Source organism: Muntiacus reevesi, chromosome 17 (genome assembly GCF_963930625.1).
Source record: "Muntiacus reevesi chromosome 17, mMunRee1.1, whole genome shotgun sequence".
Lineage (NCBI taxonomy): Eukaryota > Metazoa > Chordata > Mammalia > Artiodactyla > Cervidae > Muntiacus > Muntiacus reevesi.
Genome location: NC_089265.1, coordinates 47,572,897 through 47,592,367, shown reverse-complemented (window position 1 = coordinate 47,592,367; position 19,471 = coordinate 47,572,897). Strand labels below are relative to the sequence as shown.

The window sequence follows — 19,471 nt, the reverse complement described above, 5'->3', positions numbered from 1 at the left end:
CTGCTTGTATCGTAGGAAAATAAGACTATGAGAGAGGAAGCGATTATGCTCAGGAAGCGAGTGGAGTGAGGAGACTCAATGGGTCTCACCCTGAGCGGTGTCAACACCTGTGTCATGGGCTGAGGAAGAGGAACTCGTGGAGAAGACTGAAAAGAATTGATCAGAAGAGAATAATGAAAATTAGGAGAAGGTAGTATCATGAGTCAAGTGAAAGCAGAGTGAAACTTGATGATAGCAATAATAGTAGACTGAGCACCAGTAATCATCATATGCTATTACATTTTCTTCAGTTTTTTCTTGGTGCTTGAGTAGAGAAGGATTAGATAGTAGATGGGTAAGTAGCTTCTGAAAAAGATTCTAGATGCTTTCAAAGGCTCTAGTATTTGATTATGAAACCCTAGTTTAATTTCAAAACACAATTGATCAATATTCCTTTTTGATAGAGCTGTTTCACAAGCCCTCTTTTTACACGGTGGTCCTTATTGAGGTCCTTCTGAAAGTTGCTCAATTGTGTCCAACTCTTTGTGACCCCACGGACTGTAGCCCACTAGGCTCCTCTGTTCATGGGGTTCGCCAGGCAAGGATACTGGAGTGGGTAGTCATTCCCTTCTCCAGGGGATCTTCCCGACTCAGGGACCAATCCAGGTCTCCTGCCTTACAGGCAGATTCTTTACTGTCTGAGCCACCAGGAAGGGAAGAATATTTTCTGGCAGTGACTGAGCAGTTGTTGGAAGAGGGAGGGAGAAGACATTAGGAAGATGTTTGCCTACCTCTGAAGGAGAGATTATCTGTATCCTTACACAGTTAGGCGAATGGTAAAAGTGGAAAGAGAACATATTAAGTCTGTTTTATATTTTACTTTTTCTATTTGGAATGTTGGCTACTTTTTCTCCCTAGTGATGGGTAAGCCAGTGTTTTCTCTCTCTGTTCTATGGAATAAGCTGTTAACTAGGGATTTTTCCATAGTAAGCATGTTTGGTTACATTATACTTGGGAAGTGCTACATCTTAAAAAAAAATTTTTTTTAAACTATCACATCGAACAATGTGACTCAGCAGAGTTATAGCTTGAGCAGGTCCCATCATCGTTTCATCATGATATCTTACTGAGAAACATTTGTGAACAACTCCTAGCATGGAAAATGTGGGTGCAATTCATTCGTCCTTCATGGGACTCTAGGACCCCAATAGAACTTTGCCTGGATCCCTGCTGAGTTGCTGAGATGTGCTAGAGGGCAGTGGTTAATGCCATTGAATATGGAGTTGCACGCTCTGGCTTTGAAGCCTCACTCTTTCACTGACCATTGTGATGCGTAGTGTGACCTATATTCATGAAGGGATAGTAGAATGCCTACCTTATAGAGTGGTCATGTGGATTAAATAAAATAATGTATAATGCCTGGCATATAATGAGCACTCAGGAACACTGTGATTATCATGATGATTATAATAATAATAATACTTTCTATAATTTCATTTTACAATATCTAGTCCAGAGACCCACAATGAAACAATAGCCATACTGGTCTCCTCCTCACTCTCAAACCTTGCACAGAAGAAACAAAAATTATGAGAATTTCTTTTCCATGTCAGAATGACTCAAAGACTTGATTAATGTGGATCGTGGTTGAGAAATATAATTAAAATATGTTTCATAGGACATTGAACTTTAGAAAAGAAGTGCCTCTGAACGCAAGAGGACCTGATTTGAGGGTGACCAGGTTATTTGCCTAACAGTCTCTATTGTAGCAGATTATCTGTGGCTCTGAATGCTTGTTGGTGTCTATTGTATCATTTCGATGGGGCTGCTGCTAATGGAACTTAATGAGTCTCCATTACTGCTGTTCAGACTGTACTGTTTTTGAATTAGATGAAGCAGTGTGCTAGATGGAGAGGCTCTAATGAAGCATATTTGGAGGTGAATATACATATATTTTGTGCTTTTTCTTCATCATCCTTGCCAATTCTAGTTTTACAGGTTCCAGAAGGTCAGGAAGCCTTTACTAAGGCTCTGTAGAGTTATAGAAGTTGGAGCAAGAGAGGGCTCCACCCCCCCCAGATGATACTAAAAATAGAAAATACCACCTGCTTTATTCTTTCATTTCTATCTTCAAAGATTCCAGAAAGAAGGGGAAGATTTCTCAATCCATGTGACCTGAAATATATTCTAGAGAGGGGATGTCTAACACTATTTTGGAAAGTGCTTCCTAGAACCGAGTGCCAAGCTCTTCATGATATAATCAATCACTGCTTCTCCCAGCCTCCAAATAAGACTGGGAACAATTTTTTTATTTCTGCATATGGTGATGTGAGTCATGAAATTGTTGACTGTGTTCCCTCCCTTGCTACTTTTCACTTTATTTCTGTTTATCAAAGATTTTTAGTATTGAGAAATTGGAAAGTATACTCCTTTCTGCAGAGGAAAGAAAGAAAAATGTTATAACTGTATTAATTTCCTGGGCTGCCATAACAAAGGGCTTCCCAGGTGACAGTAGTGGTAAAGAACCTGCCTGCCAATGCAGGAGACATAAGAGACCTGGGTTCCATCCCTGGGCTGGGAAGATCCCCTGGAGGAGGGCATGGCAACCCACTTCAGTATTCTTGACTGCAGAATCCCATGGACAGAGGAGCCTGGCGGGTTACAGTTCATAGGGTCGTAAAAAGTGAGACACAACTGAAGTGACTTAGCACGCATGCATGCACACCTCACAAAATACCAAAAATGTGGGTGTCTTACAACAATAGAAATTTATTATCTCACAGTTCTGGAGGCTAGAAGTCCAGAATTACGACGTTTGCAGGTCCATGCTTTCCCTAATGACCCTAGGGGAGAGTCTGTCCTCACTCCTAGCTTCCGGCGTTTGCTGACAGCCCTTGGTGTTCCTGGGTTTGTAGGTGCATCGCTCCAGTTGGAAGGTAGTGTCTCACGTTGTCTCCCCTCTATGTCCAGATTTCCCCTTTTTATAAGCATATGAGTCACACAGGTTTATGGTGTACTTTAGCGACCTTATTTTAACTCGATTACCTCTGTAAAGGCCCTCCTTTCAAATAAAGTCACATTCTAGGAATACTGGGGGTTAGGATTTCAATGTATCTTTTTTTGGGTATACACAAAACAAAATTTATACCCATATAACAGAGATAGATATAGATATATTTTCTTTGTTCGTTCTAATTCTCTAAATGAAATCAATTGTTAAATTTAATTTGACTCTACTTGCAATGTACTTTTGTACTTGTATAACTGATGGTGTCTTATGCTGCTTTTACTTGAGCCACTGGTTCAATATCATAATTTGGGGTTCAAGTATTCGAAATCACTGAAGAATTGCCTCAGGCTTTCTCTGATTGTAGGTCTCTTAAAATGGGTTTTGTTTGAAACCGGGATGCTTGTTTATACTGTAGACATGGAATTTTATTTTAAAAGATCTATAAACTTTTTCTAATTATGTTCTTTATTATTGATTCTATTCCTATCATTCTGGTTTCATCCTCAGGATTTCCTTTCTCTACCAAAATAGCACAGTGGTTGACAGTAGGAGATATTAAAATGTTTGTCATGTAATTAATGAATATATTAATGAATACAAATAGGCTGATTGATGAGGTGATTGGGAAGATAACTAGTAGAAGCTGGAAATGTGGTTCTGAAATACTGGAGAGAAATAAGGGCTAGAAATACAATTTTTAATTTTCCTTTTTCTGGTGACAGTGGGAATTGTAGGAGTGGGTGAGAGCACCTGGGATGAGAGTGTCTACTGGATCGGGAAGGAGGCGGAAGACAGACCGAACATAGGGAAGCAACTTAGCCTGGGGAGCCGCCTAGAGATGGAAGCAGAGCAGGAAGACAGGAAGGCCAGTTCCCATTGGCTTACTGGGCTTACTGGTTTTCTCTCTCCTTTTACCCTTAGGGTTACTGAGATGTACTTCCAACTGAAAGAAATGAATGAAAAGGTGTCTTTCATAAAGGAGTCCTTATTGTCTTTGGACAGCCAGGTGGGACATCTGCAGGATCTGTCTGCCCTGACAGTGGATACCTTAAAAGTCCTTTCTGCGGTTGACACCTTACAAGAAGATAAGGCTCTCCTGGCCAACAGAAAGCATTCTACTTGCAGAAAACTTCCCCACAGCTGGAGCAATGTCATCTGTGCAGAGGTTCTGGGCAGCATGCCACTCTCTGAGAAGAAGAAGTATCAGTGTTACAGCATGCCCCCTTCTTTGCTGAGGAGCCTGGCCAGAGGCTGGTATCCCCCACGAGGACATAAAGGGCCCTTTCTTGAGATTACAGATCAAGAGACTTCAAATGTAAGAGATGACCAAGGAGAGCAAGACACAGAAAATCGTGTCGTTGCTTCTGGGGTGATGCTGAACAGACACGCACACCCAAAGTATGGCCAGTATCTCCTGGTCCCGTCTTACCTAGAACAAGTTTCTTATTCTGCAAAAACTGACTTGCCTCTGTCCAGACCATCTGCAGAAGCAGGTACAGGTGGGCTGACAACTGAACACGTCAGCCAAGCTGAGGTCCCTGTTCCCCTGATGTGGCAGACTCCGGGTGTCTCAGCCCGGGGCCCCGTGGTGGAAACCAAGGAGCAGTGTGAGTCACTTGCTCAGATACCAGCCAGACCAGATGAGGGGGAACACGTGCTCCCTGCTTTGATTTGCACACCTGCACCCACGAGAGTGACCTCCCTCCCTTCCCAAGTCAAGAGCATGCAATCTGGAGGTGGATATGTGAACTGGGCATTTTCAGAAGGTGATGAAACTGGTGTGTTTAGCCCCAAGAAACAGTGGCAAACCAGCGTGGCCTCCACTTGTAACCATGACTCCAGACAGAGTGAACATGGCCGGAGGCAGATCCGGGGCAGATCCCTGTCTGATAACTCGGCAAGATTGTCCCAGAGGGATTGCTCAGAAGTACTTCCATGGCTCCAGCCAAGCACATCCTTTCGAATCAGTCTGCTTCAGACAGATAAGCCCTTCACTGGGAATCAGAGCTTGAGATTACCCAAGGAGGAGAAGTTGAAGATCTCTAAGATTAAAAGTAAGAAGTAAACATTTTAAAACCGGGATTAAATTCTCATGTTGCTACCATTCTCATTCTCCCTATTCTCTCAGTCTTACCTGTGAAAAGAAATGGTTCCACATACTGTTTTAATTGCCTCATGTAAATCATTTCCCTTACAGATCTATCAAAATTCTCAGAGATAGGACAGTCAAAATGGATCAAAACAAAATTGCTAACCAAGGATAGGAAACTGTCAAAGAAAAAGAAGAAAACACAAGGACTGCAGGTGCCAGTAAGTGCCTTCTATGTTTTTGGCAACTGAGGTAGTATCCTGTCCTAGCTCGATTTCTCTTTATTCTAAAGTGCCAAGTACACAAAATAACACTGTCCTGGAAGGAATGGAGATGTAAATCTAAGAGTCAGCAGAGCCGATCTGCAATAATTCATTTATCAACTCACGTTGGAGGACTTTTGTGTTACTTTCAGTTTTGGGCTATTCCAAGCGAAGCTGTTAAGAACATTTGTGTACCGGTCTTTGTGTGGACATATGTTTTCACTTCTCTTTGGTAACTAGGAGTAGAATAGTAAAGTCATATGGTAAGTATTTGTTTAATTTTAGAAGAAACTGACATCGCCAGCAGTCTATGAGTCGTGGTTTATGAGAGTTCCAGTGGCCCACGTCCTTGCCAGTGCTTAGTAGGCTCAATCTCTTTGATTTTAGCATATTAGTGAGCGTACAGCGGGATCTCACGTGGTTTCATGTGCCTTTCCATAGTGACTAGTGCAGAATCACCTTTTGAAGGAGATTAACGTCCATAAAGGATGTGCTTCCTTCAGGGAACATGCGATGAGTTGCTGGGATCCCATAAAATATGAGTTTAGAATTATGCTGGGAATAGTTAAAATGGCCAGAGTTAAAATAAGAATTAATAACTGAGCTCAAGTACTAATAACTTGCTTTTGTTAGTCACCTCGTAGTTTGTCAATTTATCTCATTTCTTCTCTGCCCCTGTGAAGCACTTGAGGCAGCCATTATCGTTAGCTCTCTGTTCTTTTAATGATGAAGGGAATGGAGCTCATAGACATGAAGTGATTTGCTCCGTTCATATAGTTTCTGAGTGACAGGGATAGAATTCTAACCAGTTCTTTCGGACCCAAGCCTTATGTTTGTGTTGTTTTGCTTTATACCAGTGGTTCTTAAACTGTGGTCTCCCATCAGCATTACCTGAAAACTTAAGAGATTCAGATTTGCCCTCTCCTCAGACCTACTGAGGGCTCCCCAGGTGGCACGAGTGGTGAAGAACCACCTGCCAATTGCAGGAGACGTAAGAGATGCAGGTGGGATCCCTGGGTTGGGGAGATCCCTTGGAGGAGGGCATGGCAACTCCAGTCTTCCTGCTTGGAGAATCCCACAGACAGTGGAGCCTGGCAGGCCACAGTCCAAGGGGTTACAGAGTCATGGACTGCGGAAGGGACTTAGCACACACGCACAGACCTGCCGAATCATACACAGATCCTGAGGGCAGGACCCAGCAATCTGTGGGTTTAACACAGTCCCGGCTGGTTCTGACACACACTCAAGTTTGAGAAACCCTGCTCCTCACCCTAGTTCTGAGTCAGGACTGCAAATAGGAAGGTCACATGGATGCTTGTGTCCACCAGACTTCACTGCCCTTCACCATTTCCCAGAGTTTGCTCAAACTCATGTCCATTGAGTCAGCGATTAATGTGATTTGGAATGTATTCAGCTTAACGTCACTCTGTTTCAATGAGTGTCTTTCTCCCCAGGTCATAACAGTCAACTCCTGCTCTCAAAGTGACCAATTGAACCCAGAGCCCGGAGAAAATAAGATCTCAGAAGCACAGAAGGGCAGCAAGAACTGGATTCCAGTGTCCAAATTTAGTCAGATAAGTATGTAACAGTCTGCATTCTTGAATTACCCAAGCCCTGGTAGTTTCCTCAGGGTATGGGCTTTAGACCAGTGGGGGTCTCTGCTGTTCTTTCAAGTGAAGGTGAGAGAATGAAAAGGGGCCACACTTTCTTAGAAAAATAGCTCTTTTCTGCTTTTAGTTTTTATGAAAGAGATGCAATTTACATTTGTTTAATGGGATAATTGTCAGAATTCAGAAAAGAAAAATTAAAATTAATTAAAATGTAGATAGTCTATTCAGAGCTGTTGAATCTGCAGCAAGGAATATTCATTTAGTATAATTTATGGGGTGGAGTCATCTAATGTTATAAATTCTTTAAAGTTCAGGTGATGTTGAACTGGGCCCTTACACAGAACTCCGAAGACTGAGTTGTAGTTGGTTATTTACAACTGTTCCCATATAGTGTTTATTCCATCAGCAAGATTCCCTTAAACTTAGTAGTAATGATGTTTGTAGAGGATAGAAGACAGATCAGTGAGCTAGGAATGAAGACTGTGAGCTAAGCATAGAGTAAATAAGCCTGGACAGATACGTTGAGGACCTATTATGAACAGAATAGGTAGCGATGAACTGAACGTTGAACTTCTTACATTTGATAATAAGAAACCCTTACTAATTTTTAAACAGAAGGGACTATGTGGTTAGCAAGTCATAAATATTTAAAATTATTTGAAGTACTAAACTTAAGGTACATGGATTACTTTTAGATATACAACATAATGATTTGATGTATGTCTTTGTTGCAAAACTAGTACCATAATAAATTAACGTCCACCACCTCCTATAGTTACAATTATTTTTTCTTGTGATGAGAACTTTTAAGATCTATTATCTTAGCCACTGTATAGTGTTGTTAAACTATAATCACCATGCTGTATATTACCTCCCCAGGTATTTATTTATCTTACAACTGGAGTTTGTACCTTTTGACCATCTTCTCTTACTTCAAAAAAAATTCAAACTGAGAAAGATGGGAGTGGTAAGAGGGTTCTGGCAAAGAATCTCATTTAAATCTAGTGATCAGAAAGGAAGAGAAGACCTAGAGAATTAGGCTAATTCCAGGTGTTTGGCTAATCTGAAGACTTTAGGAGGCATAGTGTCTTGATCCACATTCTGGGTTGAGAAATTTGTTTTTTTCAAAAACTTGTCAAGTTAAGAATTGAAAAAGAATTAAAAAATAATTTTGAGGATGTGCTGTCAGATAGCCCCTCCTAAACACAAAAGGTAAAGTTTTGAGGAAATTAATTATGAAAGGAAAAGCATAGTTTTAGATTTTCATAGAGGTATTTTGTTTTAATTGTAGTACTGTGCTATCATTGAGATCATATTTATCATAATTTTATGATGTTATGAGAAGTATCATATATACAATTTTGTGATTTTTTTCAATAGCTTTTTTTCCATTTCCTATATACTTTTTTCCCAGCACCAAATAGAAGGAAAAAATAACAACTACTTTTAGCCAGGGACTATTAAGTATTTTTCTCAGAATTAATCCAACCAAATATTTATTAAACTATTATTGAGTGCCTACTATGTGCCAGTGACTTTTAAATACCAGGTATAAAAAATATTAACAATAATGATCTTTGTTAAGTTTTTTAAAGAAAAGGCTAAAAATTAAAGCTATTTGCTGGCATTCTTTTCTGTCTTTCTTTTGTCTTTGTTTGATTTTGTTGTCTTTTTTAAGTAGCCTACAGTAATGCTTGATTCTGCTATTAAAGAAGAATTACTATCAATTTGGATCTCAAATTTCATGTATTTTGAATAAAACTTGGATGACAAGTTTAAGGGGAAAGTAAAAATTACTAAAGGTATTTTATAGGAAGATAAGGTATGGATAAGCTAATTCTTTGATAGAGAAGTATTAATTGTTATAAACAATAAGGATAACTATGGAAGAATAGAAACGGGGTAAATAGCTTTCAACCACTTGAGTAAAAAGGACAAAAGAATCTTGGTAAAACTTGCTTAAAAGAGGAAAAGTATATTCCAATTTAGATAAATGCACAGTGTTGAGATCTTTTATTTGTAACTGTGATTCACATGTAACACATGTTCATGTATCCTCTAACTTTTTCCTTCTTTTTAACAAGGTCTAGAATCTTACATATATCAGAAAATGAAAACTAAAGAAGCTGAACGACATCCTGTGCAAGCCAGTGGCTACGTGAGGCAGTCTCAAGAGGTGACAGCATTTTATTTGATATTTTAAAAGCTCAGTTTTCACCCCCCCCCGACTTTATTCTTTCTTTGTTCTCTTTTTTTTTGCTATTTATCCATCCAATAACCTATCCTGAGCATTTTAGCGTGAATGAGAAAAAGTTTAGGAATTTTCGAAACTGTTTTCAAACATAGAAAAGTTGCCACGTGGAATAAAGATATCTCTAATACACTTTTCAGAGGCAGAGCTAAAGAAACAACATATACAAACTACTGGGAGACAGGTTTCAGCCTGATTTGAGAAGGAATTTTTACCTTTTGCAGCTTTCCAGGGGTGGAATGGTTTATCTCTCAGTAGTTAGTGTCTCACTTAGTATGGTTAGTTAAACAGGCTAAGCCAACTTCTTTGTAGATGTCTTGGAGGGGATTTGGGCATTTCAGAGTAAAGGACCTTCAGTGTTTCTTCAGTACTGATTTTTCAGTCTGTTTTTCTTTCCGTCTGCAAATATGTGCTTGTTATATTGCCACCCACCATGGGGGAAGCATGATCTAGATAGACTAACCACCACCTACCCGCCCCCCCCCCCAATATAATTTTGATCTTTGTTTGAACATTACCTCTATGATCTTGGAAAGTGTATACAAATCACCTGTATGAACATATACTAACAACCTCAGATGTTCTTATAGGAATGTAATCTGTGAAACAGAATACTACTTGAAGGTAGTCAGGGAACCTGTCTGTCCTGTCAGATCCTGGCTCTTCCACTTCCTAGGTTTCTAAGTTATACATATCAATTAACCTTATGAGCTTCATTAGCTGCATCTCTAAAATGGGGTTGATGCCATCCTTACCAGTTTAATAGTGGATAACAAAAATAACACTAGTGAAAATGCCTGGAGTGATGCTTGGAGCGGCTTCCCTGGTGGCTCAGATGGTAAAGAATCCACCTGCATTGCAGGGTTCGATTCCTAGGTTGGGAAGATTCCCAGGAGAAGGAAATGACTACCCATTCCAGTATTGTTGACTGGAGAATTCCATGGGCAGAGGAGCCTGGAGGGCTACAGTCCATGGGGTGGTAAAGAGTCTGACACGACTGAGCATGCATGCACACACAGTGCTTGGAGTATACTAGATTTTAAGAAATAATTTGAATCTAAATAGAAATAGAATGAGATATCTCCAAGGTAACATTCTGAATAATCATTAACTGAAACAATGATCTGATAATTTGGCATAACAATGTTTCCTGTCAACTTTGACTTTCATTCCTTCTTTCACATCCTTAACAGATGTTATATGTTCACTCTCAATTTTGTAGAAACCATTATATATTACAGTTTCTCTTTGATGTCCCCATAAAATTCTTTCTGTTAAAGCTGGTCACCACATTGAGTTACTCATATATTATGCTAACATTATTCATCTTTCCAGCTTGAATTTTGATACTTAGTAAAAGAAATATTGAGCTAGAGCAAGGGAAAAGAAAACAGCCATATCCTCTAAGGAGTGTGTTTTGTAAATGTGTTGTTGGAAGCTTGAGGTGGGAGAAAGTTGGGTGAGCATGTAATGATCTTTCCCTTCTGCTCAGGATCTTAGCAAAAGCTCTTTGTGGGATTCCAGGAGCACCACAGTCAATAGGAAGTCTCAGTGAGTATTTCTGAATGTCTCTCTTTAAGCATCTTTGGCTACTGTTCTTTTTTTTTAACTGGACTGGGAACCAAGGTTTAATTGGGTCAGAAAAGGAGAAAAAGAGAAGTGTGTCCAACAACAATATTTTTCTTTTGTTAGCAAGAATGGCAATTATTTATTCTCCTAGCTTTCCTGTTTTTGGCAACAAGATCTCACCTTAGTGCCTTTTAAGAATATAATGAAACATGTACTATTGCAACAAATTAACCATTTTGTCTTTTTTTGTCAAAAAAGCACACATGAAATAATAAGTATCATATCTTTTCTCATGTGAAATTTGCATTAAAAAGTAGGAATAAATCTGTCTTGACTGAAAAAAAGACTTAAAGTGAAGACTAGATCTTTCCCTTAGTTTTTTTCCCCCAAATGTTTGTTTAGTTTCTAAGATGGATCTTTCTGGTTTCTCCTTAACATCCTAGTTAGTTAGTTAGTTAGTTAAGTCGCTCAGTCGTGTCCGACTCTTTTGCGACCCCATGGACTGTAGCCCACCAGGCTCCTCCGTCCTTGGGATTCTCCAGGCAAGAATACTTAACATCCTAAGTGCTCATCAAAGCAGTAACAGTTTGAGAAGGTGTGAGACAGGAGGACAGGGCTAGAGAGAGCAGATAGAGAACTCACATTTTTGTAGACTTGAGACTCCTGGATATTTATTATTCTGAGAATATTGGAACACCAGCCAGGCAGGTTATTCTATCTTGTTTGTCGTGTTTTATGGACTTTTCCAGTTACATCATCAAATTGACTATTCTTATAGCTAAAGGAGAAGAATTCAAAAGGGTCTGTACTCTACAAAGGGGCCATTGATGTCAGGCAGGTGGAATATGATGGGCAGTTTGCAGTAGCTGTGTTTGAGATGGCCTTTTCTCTGAAGCTCCCATCAAGGTCTCTCTGTGCAAGCCTGCCTCTAGAATTAATGTGCACATGTCTTCCTTCTCCCAAAGGTTCAGTAGTTTGTGCTCATTCAGAGTGGTGGGTTATTGCAGCATGAAATTAAACAATAATTGTAATTGTACTTTCTTCCCCAAGGATCTTACGTTCTGGAGATGTTCTTTGAATGCACTTATTTTGACTTGCCCATGGCCACTTGTGCGCTTGAGCAGGGCATGTAACCATTTAAAGACAGCTCATTTCAGCCTTGAACATTTAGGGATCACGTGGGCTAATGAAACTGATTTGTAGGCTTGTCCAGAGACATTCATAGACTCATTTGTAGGCATCTACTTTGCATAGTTCAGGAACCTTTTAGTTTAATTGATCCAGAAGAATACAAATACAGTTAAATCTTATATATGTTGTGTGATCACACAGCTAATTAAAAACGAAAACCAACAACCGCTTTTCAGTTAGCTTAGGGCATACACAGTAAACGACTTACATGCATATCTGGTGCTCATGTTTCTATGAAGATAATTGCTGTAAACTGTTTCTCTAAAAGTAGGGGTCAGATGTAGCTGATACCCTTCCTTTAAAGAAATATATACACATGTATATAAATACATGCTTATAGACTCTGTATTATTTACTGTTTTTGTGTACTTTTTCTATCTTTGATCATTGAAAAATTTAAGCATTATCTAAACAACTTTAATTTTCCAAACAGGTTGAGAAGTTCAAATGGAGTTAACAGTAAGTTTTTATATTTTTTTCATATTATTATTGGTGAGGTTTATGCTCCTGCTGAGATTTTTAGTTCTTGAAATCCTATTTGTGATTTTTGTTTACTATACAGAGTAGCAAATTCGGTAGAAAAGTAGAAAGTTTTTGAATGTCTTTCCCCAGATAAATCAGGACCGATATCTGGTTTAAAATTTTTTGGAGTAACCAATTTCCAACCATGATTTTCCAGTGAGTGAGAGTATAGTCACTGAGCTCATTTAGACTGCTTGACAACTCTTTACTGTGGTGTTTTAACACATTGCCCAATAAGAACTCATGAGATTATATGTAGATCTTTCCTTTGTGGCTTCAGTGGGACTCTGTGCCCCAAGTGGCTAAGTAGGACCAAGCCTGCTTCAGTGAGACACCTCCCTCACCGAAACCACTCTGTAGCTACTTTCAGATTTTACCCCTTTCTGTCTTTTTGACCCCTTGATACAGATCAGACACCTTCCTATTCTGTGGTCTTGTTCCTTCTCAATTTCTTGTATTTTCAGTACATTCTTTGCAGTTGATTCCTTCTCCACCTACAAAAATTTTTTATGTACAAAAGAAAAATAATAATCCTTTTCTTGATTTTACCTGGTTTTCAGACTGCCACTCCTGTTCTTTACCTCCAAATTAACTGAAACAGTTTTATTCCAGAAAGGAACAGTCTTTTGTGATGATCTTACCTTTTACCCAGCACCCCCAAAGGGAAGGAGTTTTTTGCTTTGCTTATCCAGCAGCAAAAAGCCAGAGACATCTGTGAAATTGGGCTCATTACGCTGCTTATTCTACAAAGTATAAAGCAGTCACCACCACGAGACCAAAGTTCTCCACTTTAATTCTGACTTTATGAAATGGCAAAACTGTTGGAAAGGATTTCTCTTGAGCCTTGTAATTTAGGACTTGACCAGATAGAAGAGAACCAGTTGAACTTGCAAGAGGTATTCCCAACACACAGTCCTTCTGTAACCACACAAATCCCTTACTGTCTCCTTCCCTTCCACCTCCTTTGTTTCTGATATAGACCTCTTAATATGTTTCACCATTTTGTTGTCATTTTTAAGTCAGTGAAGTAGTCTGCTAATAACTTGATATTAATAACATCTTTATGTGGGCACTGCATCTTGGCAGGGAGCTCAGAGAATTGTGCTTCTGGGATGTCGTGGAATGTGATGGGCAGCTGCGTGCCTTCTGCAACCCAGAGGTGTAATTGGTTCAGAGGAAATACATCTTTGAGGCTAATATTACCTGTCTTTCTTCAATTCCCTATATAAATATATTTGGAGATATTGCATTGATGATTGGAAGCTGTCAGGATACCATGCACAATAATGTGGTTAAAGGATATTAGGCAATCTTTTTCAAAAACCGAGAAGCCATTCTGATTAACCTGTTCAATAATAACTTTGAAGGCAATATATTCATAAGTATGTATTTATCTCCAGCCAAGTAATTAAAATGTCAATCTTCTCTGTAATTTCAGAAATCTCAGCCTCCTTAAAAAGCCCTCAAGAGCCTCACCATCATTATTCAGGTAGGATGCATGTGCACATGGCTATGTCAGTGGATCTAAATGTCTGTGAGACTGCAACTGGAAACAAAAGCATTCATGAATTTGTGGTGTTGATTGGCTGCAACTTGGAAAGTTGTTTACTCTGATGAGAGCACATTCAGGTTTCTTAGCTTGGGAAAACAAGTTGTTAGGATTTAAGAAGTTTTGGATTAAAAAAAAAATGTTTGTATTGGTAAGTTCCAAATTGTAAAAGGGAAGGATGACCTTGAGATCTGAAAATTCCTTACAAGGTCAAAGCCAGAGATCTTTGTGTTTTGGACTGGGGAGGAGACAGGCCTGGGGCTGGTTCTCTAAGGAAGGGTTTTGTACCCTCACTGGGCGCTCAGTGAACATAACCACTGAATGAATGCCAGCCCCACGGGGGGTGATCAACAAAGACACCTTAAGGGATGTTATTAAACAAGACGTCAAGGGTCTTGACTCTCTTAAGCAGCATCGCTTCACAGTGATTCAGTAGTCTTTCTTTCAAAGTGGGAATAATTGTACTTGCCCTTCCTGAGGAGCAATCTGCCAAAGGGCTAGTTGAGAATAAAGGAAACCCTTTGAAATGCAAAGTAATGTAACAACCAACTGGACTCATGCCATTGGGTGGTCTTTTGGGTATCATTGCTCTCAGCATTGGTTTAGATACTACATGACTGAACTCTTTATACACTCTTAAAGCTGGCTACAAGAGTACAAGTGTATTGGTGTGATAATTACCATTATTATTATATCAAGGTCATGTGTTCAGGGTTCAGTAAAAGGCTACCTTATCCTGAATTCTCCTCTGTAGTGAATAGTGTTTCAGTGGATTTCAGACTCCACATTCCAGGCTCTCATAACTGGGTCTTTCAGCTCAGCAGTAATCTGTTATTTTGACTCCAGCTGTCAGCTGAAGAAAGTCTCTGGTGAGGAACACTCTAACTGACATTGATTCTGATCTGTTAGGATACAACTCGTAACAGGAAAATTCAGAGCACTTGCTTCTAATTAAAATTAGTCTTCAGCTCTCTCTGGGAAAAGAAGATGAACTCTGCAAAATCAACAGTAGATGTCCCCACAGCCCACTGTGCATTAGATTTGATCTGGAAAAGAAAAACCAGAGAATGAAGACCAAAGATTAAAAGGCTCTTTAAAAGCAAGTTCCACATATGTATATGGATTAGTGTGGTATTTGCTATTCAGGAGGGTGTAGGTGACAACCCTAGCTCAGGACTTACTAGATAATCTTATATAATCTGTTACTAAAACTGGGATATCCTTCCTGTTTAAGGCATAGTTTATTTTAAATACTGTATTATAGATACTGTTTTTGATAAAGGAACAAATAAAGGGTCTTCAAAGTAAAATATTGTAGCATTATGTGAGTATATTGATGTGGGGAGTCTTTCTATAAATTCAGTCCACTGATGCGTACTTAAAATAGTAAATCTGCTTTTGTTTGCAGCCATTGAAAGGAACAATTTAATGAGGCTTTCTCAGACCATACCATTTACACCAATCCAACTGTTTGGTGAGTGCCATTTCTACCTTCTTGAGGTTGTGCCAGAGCAAAGGCAAAACATCTGAGTGAATCATAGGAGAAACCATTTTGCATAATTTTAATTGAAAATATTCTTTTACCCATGGTTGCAGTTTAGCAATATTAATTTCCTAAAATGGAAACTCTTATTAACTGCCTGGCTGGTATCTAGGCTCAAAACCTAATATACTATGGGGACAGGACTATAATGAGCAGCAGTTGGGGGAAAAAGCAATGCTGTTGCACCTGGCATTCACTGATTTAAGGCTGGAAAAAGTAGAATAGAAAAGAACCAACCAGCCATACGTAATAAACAGAGAAGAAAGCATTAAATGTCAATACAGAAAAAGCTAACAGACATCTAAAGAGAAATGCTTGGTATATTGCTTTTTATTTATTTGTTTTGTTTCATGTAAACTAATTACTCTTAGCTCAGAGAACAAACGTGATTTTTAAAGACTCGAGTAGTAAAGAAAAACAAACTCACATTAGCCAAGGCTACTGATATTTCTCTTTCCTGCCAGTTGACAACATAACAAGGGTCCCTGCACTGTCCTTGATCTTGATTTTCTCCCATCCTGCACATAAGGACAGATCAGGTGGCTTCTGATCATTGATGCAAATGCCTTCTCCTTCCACTTGGCTCCACAGCTGGTTGTTCAACTCAGTAGCTTTGTTCTAAATCCTCTAGGTATTTAGAACTCTAAAGAGATCTCCAGGGCCATTTATCTGGGCACCAAGAATAAATGTTCAAAAGCATGTTACTAAGTGTTACCTAGACATGCTCTTTGGTAAGCAGTTAAATGCAAGAGTGAGCGAATAGATTCTTTTCTTTGTAAACCAGCACAGTGTTTTATAAGAAAAGTCATTTGGAACAGGTGTAAGGAGAACGCAGACCGGACAGAAGTTTTATGTAGTGTGTTCCCCCTGTCAGGAAGTGCTGCACACTATGTTAGATGGAGTCTAGGCCCCGTAAGAATGGCTCCCTGTTCAACAGCCTGAAAGTGGAAGCTGCAGAGCAGTGGGAGAACATGTGGGTGTAAAATCTTTAAAGTGGGATTGGGTTCGTAACTGCGAGTCTGCTTCACATTAGCCGTGTGACCATATTTAATCTTTACAACCACCTAATGAAGTGACTCTTCTAATAACACTTCCATTTTACTGATGAGCAAAGTGAGGCTTTACGTAACTTGTCCAGAGGCACAAAGGAAGGAGGGAAAGGTTCTGGGGTATGACTTCGCTTCTAACTTTAACCTGTCTCAGTGGGATAATATCACCCCCAAGGGAGCAAAAACATCTTTTTATTTCCATGTGTAAAGCACAGATACACACACACTCAGAGTTCATAAACAGATATACAGTATATCCTTGGTATTAAAATGTCAGGGAAGGGACAGTTAGGGAAAAAAAACAAGTCTAAAACAACTCCTAAGGGGGATGATAATAAACACGGGGTTTAAACTGTCTCTTTAAGAGTATTTGTCTTTAACAAAAGAAGCATAGCCTTGCTACTCTGATTTTATTTTCATCTAGTTATACTCTATAATAAGAACAACTTAATTCTTATGTGACATCTGGCACTCTGTTCATTTTTCCTCTCCCTCTTTACTGGACTCTGACACAGCCAGATGTCTGTACCTGACCCTGAACAGATGCAGTTCCCATTCCCCTCTGATCCTTTGGGAAACTGAATGGATTCTTCTGAGTTGGTATTTAGGAGGCCGTTCATGTCACAGACATAGGTCTCACTGAACCCCTTCCCTGCACCTTTCTTTGCAGTAGGAGAAGAAGTAACGGTCTACAGGCTGGAGGAGAGTTCCCCCTTGAATCTGGATAAAAGCATGTCTTCTTGGTCCCAGCGGGGGAGATCTGCTATGATCCAGGTGTTGTCCCAAGAGGAGATGGATGGTGGCCTCCGCAAAGCCATGAGAGTCATTAGCACCTGGTCTGAGGATGACATCCTCAAGCCAGGGCAGGTTTTCATCGTGAAGTCCTTTCTTCCTGAGGTTGTGCAGACGTGGCACGAAATCTTCCAGGAGAGTACTGTGCTTCATCTTTGCCTCAGGGTGAGTCAGAGACCCCGAGCCCAGATGGACAGGTCGGAGAAAGGGGATCTGGCTCTGTCCTGGTCGACGGCCATTACTTCAACCCAAGAGATCTTGAAATTGGGGCTTCCCTGATAGCTCAGTTGGTAAAGAATCTGCCTGCAATGCAGAAAACCCTGGTTCGATTCCTGGGTTGGGAATATCCTCTGGAGAAGGGAAAAAGCTACCCACTCTAGTATTTGGAGGTGGTGGTATTTTATTATTTTTAGCTTTTACTTTTGGAGTGGGTAGTGATGGAGCTGGAGTGGGTCTCTGCCTCCCAGGTAAAGACCTGGGAGGCCTCTAGTGTTTCTGTGATCATTCATTAGTAGGCATGTGGTAGTAAAGCAATATTTTTATCAATGCTCCTTATTTTGCAGGAAATTCAACAACAAAGAGCTGCTCAAAAGCTGATCTATACCTTCAACCAAGTAAAACCACAAACCATTCCTTACACTCCAAGGTAAGGAAATATTGGCACCTGGCCCTTCATCCTAAGTAGTGATTTCTATCAATTTTGTTGTACCCCTGTTGGTCACAAGAAATACCAAACTCATGGGGAATTTCCCCATGATCTTAATTTTGTTTTCGTCTTTAGATCGTTCTTGGAGACAGTAAAAAGCGAAGTAGACATCCCAGGGATGTTTGGCTTAAATCACTGAATTTATGTGAGTGGAAAAGAGCAGGTCAAGCAGAGGCCATGACTAACCTCTCGATTATGAAAGCAGGCAGATCTGGGGTGTTGTTACTAATATCCAGAACCATTATGGCAGGAAAACACTTCTATTGTAAGCATAGTTTCCTCTCCTAATTATCTTATAGAAATTAGGAACTTTAAAGGGTTGAACTCTTATTACTTTCACCTGTTTCCATATACTTGGATTCATTTAGCAACACAGATCATAGTTCAGTGCTGAGGACTCACAGTAAAGTTTTATTGTTCCATTTACAAGGAACTTCATAGAGCAAGGCAAGAAAAGTTGAATCCAGTACTCATAAGAGTTCCTCAAAGAGCAGGGAGGTGGGTGAGCGTGAGGAAAGCTCCAAATCTTTGCATCCCATTTTTTTCAGTAGAAAGGCAGGGACATGTGCACTGGGGCTGCTCGGTCAAGCTAGGGCATCTCCTCTGTTGTTCTCTGTCCAGTGACATAACTCCCACCTTGGCTGCCTGGTGGGAAAACAGTGACCTCTTTTCCCTCCTCATAGGTTCCTGGAAGTTTTCTTAATTTACTGCCATTCAGCCCAGCAGTGGTTGACCATCGAGAAGTATATGACGGGGGAATTCCGGAAGTACAACAACAACAATGGTGATGAAATTGCCCCCAGCAACACCTTGGAGGAGCTGATGTTGGCTTTCTCTCACTGGACCTATGAGTATACTCGGGGAGAGCTGCTGGTTTTAGATTTGCAAGGTGATTGATAGCTGAGGATTTGGTAGAACAAGCGTGAGGCAAAGTTCAGGAAACCTGGACCAAAGATTGCTTTCTCCTTGTCATTGTCACCTACATTTGCCCCCAGCTCTTTCTTAAAGTCACAGTGAAGATCATTCAGTGGAGACATTCCTTGGCAGTGCGTACTTTTTTTTGTTTTAATTTGAAAACAGAAGATGGTATCTGTTTTCTGAATTTATTTACTGTTTGTGGAACTGTCCTAAGCGGGAAGAATCAGGCAGGTGTCCTGAGAGATCATGTGAGAACCAGACTAGGTCATGTATGGAGTTGCTCTGTCTAGCTTTGAAACGAGGTAGGGCCGTTTATGCCAGAGACATTGTACAGTGATGATCAGGAGCAGATGATATAGGCAGATGATTATCGGCCTAGAACTTAAAGTTATCTAAAATGTTTATCAAATGGGAGAATGATTTTTGTACT

At 39.9% G+C, this 19,471-nt stretch overlaps 1 protein-coding gene across 4 annotated transcripts in view; it reads left to right on the top strand.

Annotated features, from left to right (window-relative positions):
* The window catches only part of TRPM6 (transient receptor potential cation channel subfamily M member 6), a 146,985-nt gene that overhangs the window by 111,662 nt on the left and 15,852 nt on the right, over positions 1-19,471 (top strand). For 3 of the 4 annotated variants that reach the window (XM_065908140.1, XM_065908139.1, XM_065908138.1), the window contains 11 exons: positions 3,911-5,043; positions 5,187-5,299; positions 6,796-6,919; positions 9,036-9,127; positions 10,695-10,753; positions 12,396-12,421; positions 13,923-13,973; positions 15,442-15,507; positions 17,296-17,582; positions 17,981-18,063; positions 18,807-19,012. In XM_065908140.1, coding sequence (XP_065764212.1) covers positions 3,911-5,043; positions 5,187-5,299; positions 6,796-6,919; positions 9,036-9,127; positions 10,695-10,753; positions 12,396-12,421; positions 13,923-13,973; positions 15,442-15,507; positions 17,296-17,582; positions 17,981-18,063; positions 18,807-19,012 — 2,240 coding nt within the window. Of the gene's footprint in view, positions 1-3,910; positions 5,044-5,186; positions 5,300-6,795; positions 6,920-9,035; positions 9,128-10,694; positions 10,754-12,395; positions 12,422-13,922; positions 13,974-15,441; positions 15,508-17,295; positions 17,583-17,980; positions 18,064-18,806; positions 19,013-19,471 lie in introns of those variants that run through there. The other variant, XR_010659516.1, reaches the window with a different exon arrangement.